This window comes from Talpa occidentalis, unplaced genomic scaffold (assembly GCF_014898055.3).
Source record: "Talpa occidentalis isolate TD23 unplaced genomic scaffold, MPIMG_talOcc4v2.1 talOcc4.3, whole genome shotgun sequence".
Lineage (NCBI taxonomy): Eukaryota > Metazoa > Chordata > Mammalia > Eulipotyphla > Talpidae > Talpa > Talpa occidentalis.
In genome coordinates this window covers 130,415,042-130,428,400 of record NW_023603184.1, presented here as the reverse complement: position 1 = coordinate 130,428,400, position 13,359 = coordinate 130,415,042, and the positions used below count along the sequence as shown (strand labels likewise).

Sequence of the window (13,359 nt, the reverse complement as noted above, 5' to 3'; positions counted from 1 at the left end):
ATGAAATTATAAAGAGAATTGCTGGAAAAAGTAATTGCTGGAGAGTCTAGCCCAACCGTAAGGAAACATGACAAAAACATAGGATAACTAAGTTTCTGTTTGCATTAGGAAAATATTGATCGATCTGTAGGCAGACTACATAACTCATACTGTTATAAGGGAAGAACAATATTGTAGTCTTCTAGGGGTAAATATGTTTACACACTTGTTTCATAGCATGCACCAGAATAAATTCTGTTCTGGTTCCAAGAATTTTAAATAAGAGACTAAAATTACAAAAGAAAATTTGAAGAATTATATGTAAGAGTTCATAAATTCTCTGAATGGGGGGTAGAGACACGGACTATGCTTAGAAGCAATCAGCAGAAGAAAAAACATTTTTGACTATCTGTGAACATCTTTTCAACATCAAAAAAATTATATAAACTAAGATAAATTATTTCTAGATGAGATAATTGTCTATCTCAAAAATTCAAGAATCAATTGAATACTTGTTAGACCTGGAGTTCTGAAAAGCAGCAAATTTTTAAATAAATTTTTAAAAATCAGTAAGTTTTATAAATAACAATAATAACCAATTAGAACATGTAAGGGGATAAATTATCCTAGATACAGTAATAATGAATGTATAAAATATCTAGGATTAAACATAACAAGGACCTGGATATAGAAAACTTCAAAGTTACTGAGGAACATGTGTGTGTGCACATATGGAAAGAAACATCCCACTCTTGTCAGAAAGCAGTATGACAACTTAAGATGTCAGTTTTCACCAAATTAATTAATAATGTAATTCTAATCAGAATCACAGAAGTATTCTTCTTTTGGAACCAAGTTATTCTTAAGTGTATCTCAGGGAAAATATTGATAGCCAATGAAACTTTTTAGTTCAGTAAAGGAGGAGGAGTCAAATATCAAATGTATTATAAAGCTATAAGCATTAAAATATTGTGGTACTAATGGTAGCCAGATCCAGGGAACTAAATATTAAGCCTAGAGACAGACCCAAGGGCCCATTACATGGTAAAGATTGTTATTTCCTAGCAGTGTGGAAAGAATGAATAGTCAATAAAGGCTATCAAACAATTCTTATTACACATTCTTGTATAGCACTAGTTGAAAGGTTTTGTATTTGTTAATTAATCTTTACAACACCATTTTTAAAGAGGTATTATCAAGTTGTAGTTATTATATTTTTCCTTCTGGACTAACTTTTCTGAAATCACAGCTGAATACTGGTAGAACAAGGATTTAAACTCAAACAGACTAGCTCAGAGACTATGTTTTATAAACAATTAACTTCTGTGATCAGTGGCACTAAATAATGACTTTTGTAACAAAGCTAAAATAAGACCTTTACGTCATGTAGCACATTAAAACAAATTTAAGATGTTTCAATGAATTAAAGAGCTAAATGTTAAAAATTATATCTTAAAAATATTAGAATAAAAACTTCATGCATTCAATGATAATGAAAATAATATAGCTAACATTTATTGAGTGCTTATGTGCCAGCCACAGTGCTAGATGTTTACTGTTCTTTTCAATTACATTAATGACTTTAAACATTATAATCATCAATTCTGTCAAGACTTTGTAGTGAAAACAGGACCCTCAAATATTTGAGGTAGCATTAAGAATAGATAAAAGGCTTTTGGGAAGTACTGTGAAAATGCAGTGCAAGGCCTTTATGTAATTTTTTAAATAAGCTCATTGGGGGAAATAATCCTATTATTTGTATGCTTGTTCACAGTAGCTATTTCCCACAGTATTAACTCTATACTCTCACCCGATAAATCCAATTTCAAGAACCTAGTCTAATCCTAAATATGAAATCACCTTTATTCACAAATATATTTGTCTTAACACTACTTTTGATCATGAAAAATTAGAAACAACTTAAAGGGCGTAACAGGAATATAGCTAATTAACAGTAGAATATACAGTTTTAAAAATATTTTGAGGCCTCCCCAGTGGCGCAGCGGTTGAGCGCTGGGTTGCGAAGCTGCCCGCAGACTCTGCAGCGCCGGATCGATTCCCGGCTGCTCCCTGGCCACCGGAGGAGGGTCCCACATGGAGCGCAGACCTCTCCTGCTGCCCACTGCCCCCCTCAGCAGTGTACTTCGGTCCTTCTGCCTGCTCTGCTCCCCTCTCTGGCTCTCGTGAATTCTCTCACCCTCCCGCTCTTCTGACTGTACCCAGTGCTTGTATAAATAATAAATAAATCTTTAAAAAAATTTTTTTTGAAAGTTCGTGCAAGGATAAAAACATTTATCAAAGAATATTAAATGATATAAAAGCACAAAAAATGTGCATCTACATATGGTATAATTATATTGATAATCATGTAAAAATGTTTATTCTTTTATCAATCAAATGCAACAGGTGTGCCTTTCGGAGATTCTGGTTTGAACAACTCAGGATACACACACACACCTTTTTGAGCATAGAAATTTGAGCATGGACTATTAGATATTAATGAATTATTGTTAATATGAAATAATGCATGTGGTTACATAAATATCTACACAATCTTTAGTGTGTTAGATTCAAGCTGATATATAAATGAAAAGATGTGATATTTTGGACTTGTATTAACATATTTCAGCAAAAAAAGGTGGTGGGGAGAGAAATGAAACAAGATTGGCACTAAATTTTGCCAAATTGTTTATGCTTAGAAGGAAAAGCCTAAAGAAATACAGGAAAACACAGGTGTATTCAGGTACTTTTTTATGGTGTTATTTCTTAGAATTTAACTGAAGACTAAATTTTTTTAAAGAAAAAAAAATGATGAAATGATTACATTAAGAATGTCCATAATAGAAATATCATCATCATCATAACTGGCTCCAGCTACGGAGGAATGTGCAAAATTGATATATGCTGTTAGATAAGTGAGATTAGGTGGTTACATTTCTTCAGAGTTGCCCTATTTATATGACAAAAAATACATAGCAGTGTAAATGAGTTAGCACAAAATTAATAGTAAGAGCAATATGTAATGAAACATTAGTAATGGAAAAGAGCTAGAAATGGAAGGCATTTGAAATGAATGCTGTAGCAGTATTAGTCAAATCATTGTATTCTTTTGTATCTCATTCTTTACTCCCCTGTATTTTCGCCTCCCCTATTAAATTAAGCAATAAGGTTTTGTTTTACATGAGTAGCTATCTTAAATAATCATTGACCTTTCTTTTATCTTCAGCAGTAAAACTAGAGTGCAAAATTTATTGCGCACCTACTCTGTGCCAGGCTGACTGTTAAATGCTAGATTCACAGGACATCAAAGAAATTGTAATAAGGGAAGCCACACAAACAACTATTAGAAAAACTTAATGGGCAGGTTTGTGTATATCCTAAAAAGAGGGAATGTATAGTTCTGGCTAGAGGAAAGCAGAGGAAGAATAGTTAAGGGAGATAAGAAAAGGTCAAGAAGAAACTCCAGAAAGATAGTGATGCCAATGGTAGCTTAAATACTTGGAATTTTAAGGAAGAAGAGTGAAATGTTCCAAATCATTGCCTTTCTAATGTGCACATTTTGGGGGGATGATCATTAGAATGTATATTCTTATTCCATAACTCTGGAGTAGAGTCCAAGATTCTGTATTTCTAACAAAGTCACGCTGCTGGTCCATATTAAGTAACACAGAGAAATAAACACATGATTTGTAGTAGAGACATGAAACTGTAATGTGTTTAAGCATATGGTATTCTTGAAGGGTACATTGTATGTAAGTAGACAAAGGTTTGTTTGCTTTGCCAGAGCTTACTGAATTTATCTTGTACTGTCCATTAGAGTTGGTGATTATGATAGCACTGACTTTAGGGAACAAGGAAGCAGGGAACATCCAAATTCTAGTGGGATGAAGAAGATTATAAGACAACTAAAGTCAATATAAAGGGAATATTCATCAAAATATTCAGCATTGAAAGGTAGTGGAACTATTAGACACAAGAAAACTTAGACCTGACAAATGCAGAACTTTCTATAAAGAACATTAGCACAATTGGTGAAATTGAATGTAATTTAGCTAATGGAATTAATGTCTTGATTTCAATCATTCTCAAAATATGAGAATGCCCTTGTTTTTGAAAAAATACATATTGACATATTTAGACTAGAGGGTTATCATGTCAGCAGCTTGATTTCACTGGAGTTCAGAAAGATAAATGTGGTAACTTGAGGACTCTGAGTACAGGGTATATGGAAATCTTTGTACTGTTATGACTTTTCTGTAATCTTGAAATTATAAGGCTTATTATTCTTTTAGTATGAAAAACAAAAGCATAATCTATTCGAGTCAGAAACCTAAGGCTAAGTCTTCTCTACCCGTTTCCCCGTATTTAAACCTATTGTCGATGCACTTTTGTCTCAAATCTACTTCATTTCTACTTTCTCAGGCCAGCCTAATGATCCTTATTCACACTGCTGAAATAGCCAATAACTTATTTCCCTCTAAACATTATAGTCATCTTTCCAAAATGCATATCTAATTACATCATACTTGCTCCCCACCACTATTCCTTTAAAACATTTGATGGAGGAAAGTCTTAATAGAGAGCCCATAAAGCCATACCTCATATGGGGCATTCTACTTGTTCAATGTTTTATTTCACCATGCTCCCTTACTCTGCACACTGACACATTGCTGTCCAGCTGCCGGATGTGTCCTGCTCCTTGCTACCTTGGGCCTTTGTACATACCATTGTCTGCTCCTTGCTGTCAGCGATTTCTGTTAATATTTGAAATCTTTCACTTCACCTGGCACAGCCTTTCCTAGACCTCTACTTAGCTTTCTATTATATAGTTTTATTAACTTCTCTCAATACTTCGCTTGCCCATCACCCATTAGTTGCAGTTCTTGAGATATCTGTAAACCACATTAAGTGTAGGGACCATGCTTTTTTTTTCTTTTGCTCACTTTTGTGTCTCCAGGATATATAATATGTTCCCTAGCATGTAATTGGCTCTCTGTAAGTAACTGAATGAATGAAAGGAAATAAAGCTAGATGTGAGACAGTGGGTCAGGGTATTTTGGGACAGAATCTAGGAGAGGACTTGGAAAAACAACTGAAAAGACTGGGAGGATCATTATCAATAGGCTAGGCAGAGATCATGTGGGGCTGTGCTCTGAATTGTCATAATTTCCTACTGTATTTCAAGAGTCTACTGCAGTCTTACAAGACAATAAGAGGTTAAAAATAACTGTAAAGAAAATTTTAGTAAAATTCAATTAAAGGCATCACCTTTATAAAGGTTAATGTTTTTACAGTTTTATGTGCTTCAGACAAGGAGGGTGGTGAATGGCTTTTAGAAGGGTGAGTCATCTGGAATTTGCTTCAGAATACTCAAGAAATGTTTCCATTAAAACAAGAGTATGCATTATTGGAAAACCTACATGTGTCAGGCACATAAACTTGTTAAAACCTGAAACAATCCTGATAACCTCTTCTTAGAAGTGAATTGAGAATTATGCCATCTTACTTCGTTTACTATTGAACATCTTTCTCTCTATACCTTTTTGGAGGGAGTGGAGAAATGGGTGATGACACATATTGTGGGCCATCCTGGAATTCTGCTTATCGTTTCCCAAAGCTCTTTAACTATTCTGTTTTCTTACATCTAGTTTTGCTGTGCTAGTCTGATCTTTCCTTTGAAGAATCTTTTAAACTCTTCTCCAGAAACTCTTAATAATCCTCACTGTGAAGTGCTATAAGATTGTTTTTTCATTTGCTTTGACACTATTTTAGAGTTCTTGAACTCTTGAACTCTTAATATTGAGAGAAATTTTGGTTATTTCCTCCCATTCATCTTCTGTATTTTCTCCTGATACTTCATCTTGGTTTGTCATTTTTCACTTTCATATTTTCCATTACACTGTTTGAGTTGTGGAATTCCTCTTCCAAGCTCTTAATTTCCACCTGTGTCTATTCTGTTAGTCAGTCCAGTTAGTGATTATTGTTTTTAAATACAGTTACATTTCTATTTCTGAGCTCTCCAAGAGATCTTTTGCTTGTTCCTCTTGACAGTATTAGTTGTTTTAATCCATTAACTGTCTGAGGTGGTTCTTCCATTTGATGTTTGATTTTTCTAAATAGTGTTGGCATTTACATTTTAGATCCTTGATTGTGTACTCATCTTTGAAGTTGATAGTCACTGGTAGACTATTGTAGCACTGCTATTTACGGAACCCTTTTCAGAAGGGATAGCAATTTGCAAACTGTATCTACAGGGATGGCAAGGAAGGTTTCCAAGGGGAGGAACTTGGGCATTGCCTTCTCTTGCTACCCATCCATTTCTCTGCTCAAGGCTCTCAGAAACCTTTGTTAAGACAAATAATCTTATCAGATAGCCTGGCTGGGTGTTGACATGTGTATTCCCGTGTATTCCCCGCCGTCAGTTCTCCAGGTAACTGCCCATTTCCCTTACTCCAGGGGTCTAGAGCACCTTTGGTGTTGATCGCATTTTTGAAGCAGTACTTTTCCATGTGCTTCTGTGTTGTTTGCTCTTCAAATTCCAATTGGTATTAAGTCCCTCACAAATTCTGCCCTATTTTTGCTTTCCTTCTTTACATGTTAATGTGGCTACCACGTATGTGCATATCCATACTTGTGTCCTTCTGTAAAAATTTTGTGTATTGTTTTTATGGTACTTTGCCATCTTGAAATTGGTTCTAGTCACTGGTGGGAGGTCATCCTCGTTTTATCAGTAATCCAGCACTTGTAACCTGGGGTTCAAACAGATATTAGGATGAAACTAACATCTAATGACTACTTCTCAGTCAGGTATCCTTTTAATGAATACTGTAGGAAATAACGTTTAATCCCCAGTCCCAAACAGCTCTTATTATCCCTATTTTATAGGCAATTGAAGCAGAAATATTAAGTGACTTAAAATTTTAAAAACCTCATTGTTTTAAAGTGTAAGAATGGAATTAGATGCTTCAAAAGTAAATAAAATCTGGTTCTGGCTCTCAAAAGGTCCAGTATACTGTGATTCTGTAGACTTATATTTGGTCCTGAATTATTTCCAGATATAAGGGTGAGCAGGAAGGATTCATATATTCACCCAGATCATATTCAGCCAAATCTTAAAGATCTGAACCAACCTTCTCTATAAAATTTTGTAAATTATAACTTTGAAACAGGTTGCCTGTCCTTTTTCATTCCCTTCAAATAATGGAGCAAATGCAGGAAGTTGAGTACTTGATGAAGATGTTTTATAGGACTCTTATTCTGGGTATTTTCAGTTAAGAGTATTCCACCTAGGTACATACGTATTCATTTTATTACATATAATTTTGAACTGGCATATTAAAATTCTGTGACGTTATAAGCAGAAACAAATTAATATATTGTTTGTGTTAAGGAACTAAAACTTCACCTATCTTTCCATTTTAGTACATAATACTCTGAATCAATGGAGAAATGGATATTCTCCTACGTGCAAGTCTCAAATAAGGTCAGACTCTTCTGCACAGCTGTTACAGGGACGAAAGAAAAGACATTTGAGTGAAACAGCATTAGGTAGGTTTAAATGAGGATATGAGCACTAGTACTAAAAAACTTATCTCCAAAGGACCCCTGCCTCATGGATGTTTACAATCCATAATAGTCACTAATTACAACATCCATGGTTCTATGAATATGAAAATTCTGTGGTCAGTTCAAACTTATTTGTGGACTAGGAATCCATTCACTTTATGACAATTAAGGATATCCTTCCTGTGTTTCCTGATCAATTTTCTGCTCACTGTCCTGAACAGGACCTAGGCTGCAAGGCTGTGTTCTAAACTAAAGATAGGACAGTACAAGTTGGTATTATAAAAATTTAAGAAGGGCCTCCCTGGTGGCACAGCAGTTGAGCGCTGGGCTGCGGGGTTGCTCGCGGCCTCTGCAGTGCCAGTTCGATCCCCGGCCACCAGGTGAGGGTCCCACATGGTGCGCAGACCTCTCCTGCCGCACCCTCTGCTCCCCTCAGCAGTGTACTGCTGCAGTCTGCCTGTTCTGCTCTTCACTCTGGCTCTGGTGAGTTCTCTCACCCTCCCGCGCTTCTGACTGTACCCAGTGCTTGTATAAATAAATAAATTTTTTTTAATTTTTTTTTTTTTAATAGTGGCATGTTTTGTTTGTTTTGTTTATACATGCACTGGGTACAGTCAGAAGCGCGGGAGGGTGAGAGAATTCACCAGAGCCAGAGCGGGGAGCAGAGCAGGCAGATGGACCGAAGTACACTGCTGAGGGGAGCAGCGGGCGGCAGGAGAGGTCTGCGCGCCATGTGGGACCCGCCTCTGGTGGCCGGGGAGCAGCCAGGGATCGAACCGGCGCCGCCGAGGCTGCGGGCAGCTTTGCAACCCAGCGCTCAACCGCTGAGCCACCGGGGAGGCCCAATAAATAAATCTTTTTTAAAAAATTTAAGAATATGTATTCTCATACATCTCAAGATGTGTAAGTGTGGCTAGACTGTGGGTAAGAGATTTTTTTCATTTCCTCATTTTTTTAATAAAAATATTTTTGATACCATAAAAATAAAATCAACAAACCAATAAAGAATCCTGTTACTCAACTAGGAAAAACAATTCTAAAATTACTAGTTATGTATGATGTGTGTCATTTAATCTTAATGGTTCTTTCTATGGCAGGAGAAGGAACTAGGTTTGAAGAATTTGGTTTTCAACGCACTGAACCAGGGTCCCATAGCAGTTGTACTGCTGTTAACAATGTCAGTGTTATATCACGAACCCAAAATTCATCATCACAAGTAAGTTTGTTTTGTATACTGAACTCTAAAACTGTTTTATTGGCTTGCTAATTGGTTTAAAACCAGCTGACTTGGGGAAAAAAAGCCCTTAGAGAATATTTTCTTAATCTCTAACAGCCTTATTTACTAGCACATTTACAACTAGCCTACTGAGAAACAATAAATTTCATTCAACTTTTTTTTTTTTTTTTACCAGAATACTTATTAATCCTTGCTCATAGCTTTTTTGTGTTAAAAACTTTAGGGGCCTCCCTGGTGGCATAGGGGTTAAGTCTCAGCCTATCAAGCTATCTGCAGCCACCACAGCCCGAGTTCAATACCCAGCCAGGGAACTACCCACATGGTGCAGCAGACCTCTCCCGTCTCTTCCTGCTGCTCCCTTCCGCAGTGTATTTCAGTAGATCTGCCTGTTGTGCTCCCCACTCTGTCTCTGGTGAATCCTCTCACACCCCCACACCTCTGGCCTATACCCCCACTCTTGTATGCATAATCTTAAAAATAAAACTGAAAACTTTATTGTAATGACCTTTACTATATGTCATAACTAAATGAGTCACCAAGTATTTCATAACCTTTCCTAATGAAAAGTGAGTTTGTTAAATTATTGAATTAACATAGAAGGTGCTTTATGGTACTTTTTTTTTTCATCCCTTCATAGTCACTTTTTTTTTCATTTTAAATTTTTTCTATTTTTTACATCGTTGTTCATTTTTAAACAATATTTGCTTTCCCCCACCCCCTCAGATGTAGTCCCCATAGTATTTCCTTCCCCAATGCATATGGTACTCTTTTTTGATGTTTGCATTTTAAGGTATTCATATTCTTTATGGTATTTAAAATAGGCTTGTATGTGTGTGCACATAAATGTACACTGCATATCTACCAAAAGGGATTTGTATTGGTGTACAGAAGCTAAATGTATTTGTTTTCCTTAAAATTCTATAGTCAGATTTTATAACAATTTGTAAAAATTATGTAAGTACATTGTCACAGTATCTTTATATTACTCATGAAAGTGTCATCGGGTAACTGGATACTACTGTAAAATTATGTTCATTCTATTTTGCAGAATACTGCACGGCGAAGACTGAGAAGTGAGAGCTCTTACGATATTGATAATATTGTGATTCCCATGTCATTAGTGGCCCCAGCTAAGTTAGAGAAACTCCAATATAAGGAAATACTTACTCCAAGGTATGTGTATGTACACCTTTTAATTTTTTTTCTTTTTTCTTGAATATACTTAAAATTTCAGAATGAAGCTAAAATTTTAATGAAAGGAAGTGTCTCTTCTTTCCCAATTATAATCAGGGAAGGAAAATAATGAAAAAAACTTTTATATTATTCATGCTAGAAAAAGTATCATATAGTATCACAATTTTAATTCATAGTTCTAAAATAAGTTTCATAAATAAGTTCTAAAACTTATTTACCTTAGCATCTTTTTCTCATTTAGTAATGTTTAGGTGTTTATTATGTATATACACTAAAAGTTACTTTAGGGATGTAAATTACTCAAATGGCTCCTGCCTTTAAAAGTGGAAGTTTGTACAGGTTGCAAAAAGAGGTTTAAGAAAGTTAACAGCAGGCTATTCATGCACCTGGGGAACAGAAATAAGATGATTATTGACAGGTTCAGCAATAAATAAATGCATTAAATAGAAAGATGAGTGGGTCTCTGGAGAGACCTCCATGTAAAAGGAATAGGTGGAGAGTATGTTCATATAAGGAGACCACAACAAAGGCACACAGACAAGTGTGTAAGGTTTAGCCAGAAGGTGAGGTTTTGTGTAGGGCAAAAAAGGAAATTAAAGCTAGAAAAGAAGTTAGAACCAGATCGTGGAGATCTTTGGATGCCTTGCATAGATTTGCTTCCTACAAACACAAACTTAAGATTTTTTAGCAATGAAAAGCAGTTTCTTAAGAACATTCTATCTGGCAACAGGGAAAAGGAGAGAGAAGGGTATTAGAAAGATGTGATCTGGGTGACACAGTTATTTTTAAGTATTAAGAGAACACAATACTCTACAGGTAGTATAAGAATCTTTAGAGTCTATTGACATTGTCTATGTAAGGAATAAGATTTGTGGTTATGGTACCCTATAGCAACAGTGCTTTTAAATTTGTAGTGGTAAATTGGAGATGGCTGGTTGAGCAAATTATTTAATGTAGAGGAATTCTGTGACCTAGTTGTTAAAACTGAAAAGAGGCCTTCACATGAACAAATTGGCAAATTCTATAAATCAGTACTCTTTTTTTTGCTGAATCAGTTTATCAGCATACCACTGATAATTAAAAATTAGTACATTCTTAGGTATAACGTAGTTATGGAGAAGAGACTGTTCATGGTAACAAGGTCTAAAGGAAAGCCTCGTCTTCTCTTTGTCCTTTTCTCATAATACAAATTATTTTTTTTAAATAATTAAAGTAGCTGTATTTTAATTGCTTTAAGTCCCAAGGAACTAAAATAGTACTGTATTAACCTGTGCTTAGAGAATAAAATGGTTACATTTAGGTAGATTAACAAAAGCTGTTTGAAATTGGTTTATATCTTCAACAGCTGGAGGATGGTTGTTCTTCAGCCCTTGGATGAATATAATTTAGGAGAAGAGGAGGTAAGTTGCCCTTTACTTAAAGGATAATTGCACATTATATATCATGAAGCCTGCTATATTTGATATTTAAGGAACTAAAAGGAGATATAAGCTCTTTAACTTACATTAATTTCTTTTCACTTGTGATAATTATAATTAAAATGTTTCACTTGAGGCTATTAATTTGATTAAAAAATGTTTCTGTGCATATTTGACTGCAAAGACCATGATACAGAGAGAAAAGCAAAACTGTAACAGATTGTTTAAGTTGAGATAATTGCTGACATACTGAACTTATGTATCTACATTCAAGTCCACAAACCGACTTTGAGCTAGGGAAATTCAGGTAGTCTAGGGAAATCCTCATAAATTATAATTTTATAGGAAGTGGAATAACTTCACATGGGATCAGGCTACCTCAACAAATGAATCACAAAAAATTTTTTTTCAGATTTTGGAATTGTAGGAAATGGACTGTGGAGTTATTAAACTTACATTTATACAATGATTATAGGGAAAAATAGTATATGTAACCAAATTAACTCCAAAATGATAACCTATAGAAGCAGTATTATGTAGAAGACATTTAGTTGTCTGACACCCACTACTATTTTTCAATTATCAAAATTTACTTTTTGAAATCTCTTTTTAAATGCACTCTTCCTAAGTTCAGAATGATTCTAGCCAAGAAGCCCAAATTCTTAAAACAGTACAACCCAAGTCTTAGAAGTCTAACTAATTCATCTCTTAAAGTAATTCTCATTTATCTCAATCAGTTTTACTTTTCTTTGATAGTAATATATGTTCCTAGAATAGTATACCACACAAATGGGTATTCAGTACAAACTTCTGTATGACTAAAAAGTTAAGAATATTCTATGTAAATGTGACCTATTTGTAATCTGGGTAAGTTTGCAAACATGGCCCAACAGTAAAGTTTTTAACACCCTCTTCTTATGGATTGGAAGCACATCTCTTCTCATCTGTTCTCTTAAATTAGGAGTCTTCTTCCTGTTGTTCTCTTGGTGAGGATCTGTTCTCATATTTTCAAGTGTTTCTGATAAAAACAAAACCTTTTAATTCTAATTTCAGATAGAAGATCTTTCTGATGAAGTCTTCTCCCTAAGACATAAAAAATATGAAGAGAGAGAGCAAGCCAGGTGGTCACTATGGGAGCAAAGCAAATGGCACAGAAGGAACAGCAGGTAGGTGTTAAAATTTAAAATCATGGATTCCCTGTGAAATCAACAAAAATTTGGCATGAATGAGGGAGACTACTAAAAAAAAACACCCAATGTCATTATTTGTGCACTAGAAGTGAAATACTACATATGCTAAGCTTACATTCAGACTGTATTTGTACTAATTAATTACATAATGTCCAAATGAGTTTCTGTATTTGACTCCACTATATTTCTCGAGGTCATTGGCAGCCTCAGTAATAGTAGATTTAAATGAGCCAATAATGTGAGAATTCTCCTTAGATAAAGTAGGTCATTTCAATGTATTTCAAAAGTAGAAGTAACACTAGGGTTAGAATTTGGGTAATCTATTTTAACATTACCACTTTAAAAATATGTGTTTAAGAAATTCAAGAAACCTATCAATTTAAAAAGCAAGTATAGTCTAAAATAGAATATAAATTTGAAGGAAGAGTGAATAAATCCTAAAAACACAGTTAGTACTTATATTTGAGAAAATCCCGGTGTTTTATGTTTACATGTGATCATTTTTAACATAGCTAAACTCAAAAAGCAAGATCAGGTTGAAGTCTGGTATCCCTCCATATGAGGGACTACCTCTCAGTTACTATTGTTAAAATACATTTCTGTTTCGATATCAAGATATGCAGATTTATTGTAGATCCTATTCAAGAGTTATCCTAACATATATAAGACCAAATTTTCATCTTTCTCACATTCTAGAGATAACTTTCTAGAAGTTCAAATGAAAATGTGAAATGAGTCCTTTATGAACATTACATAAGACTAGTTGGGAACAGAA

At 34.8% G+C, this 13,359-nt stretch overlaps 1 protein-coding gene across 4 annotated transcripts in view; it reads left to right on the top strand.

Annotated features, from left to right (window-relative positions):
- Positions 1–13,359, top strand: part of KANSL1L (KAT8 regulatory NSL complex subunit 1 like) — a 92,019-nt gene that overhangs the window by 73,607 nt on the left and 5,053 nt on the right. For 3 of the 4 annotated variants that reach the window (XM_037523965.1, XM_037523967.2, XM_037523966.2), the window contains exons 9-13: positions 7,402–7,527; positions 8,643–8,761; positions 9,831–9,955; positions 11,322–11,376; positions 12,448–12,560. In XM_037523965.1, coding sequence (XP_037379862.1) covers positions 7,402–7,527; positions 8,643–8,761; positions 9,831–9,955; positions 11,322–11,376; positions 12,448–12,560 — 538 coding nt within the window. The remainder of the gene's footprint in view (positions 1–7,401; positions 7,528–8,642; positions 8,762–9,830; positions 9,956–11,321; positions 11,377–12,447; positions 12,561–13,359) is intronic. The other variant, XM_037523968.2, reaches the window with a different exon arrangement.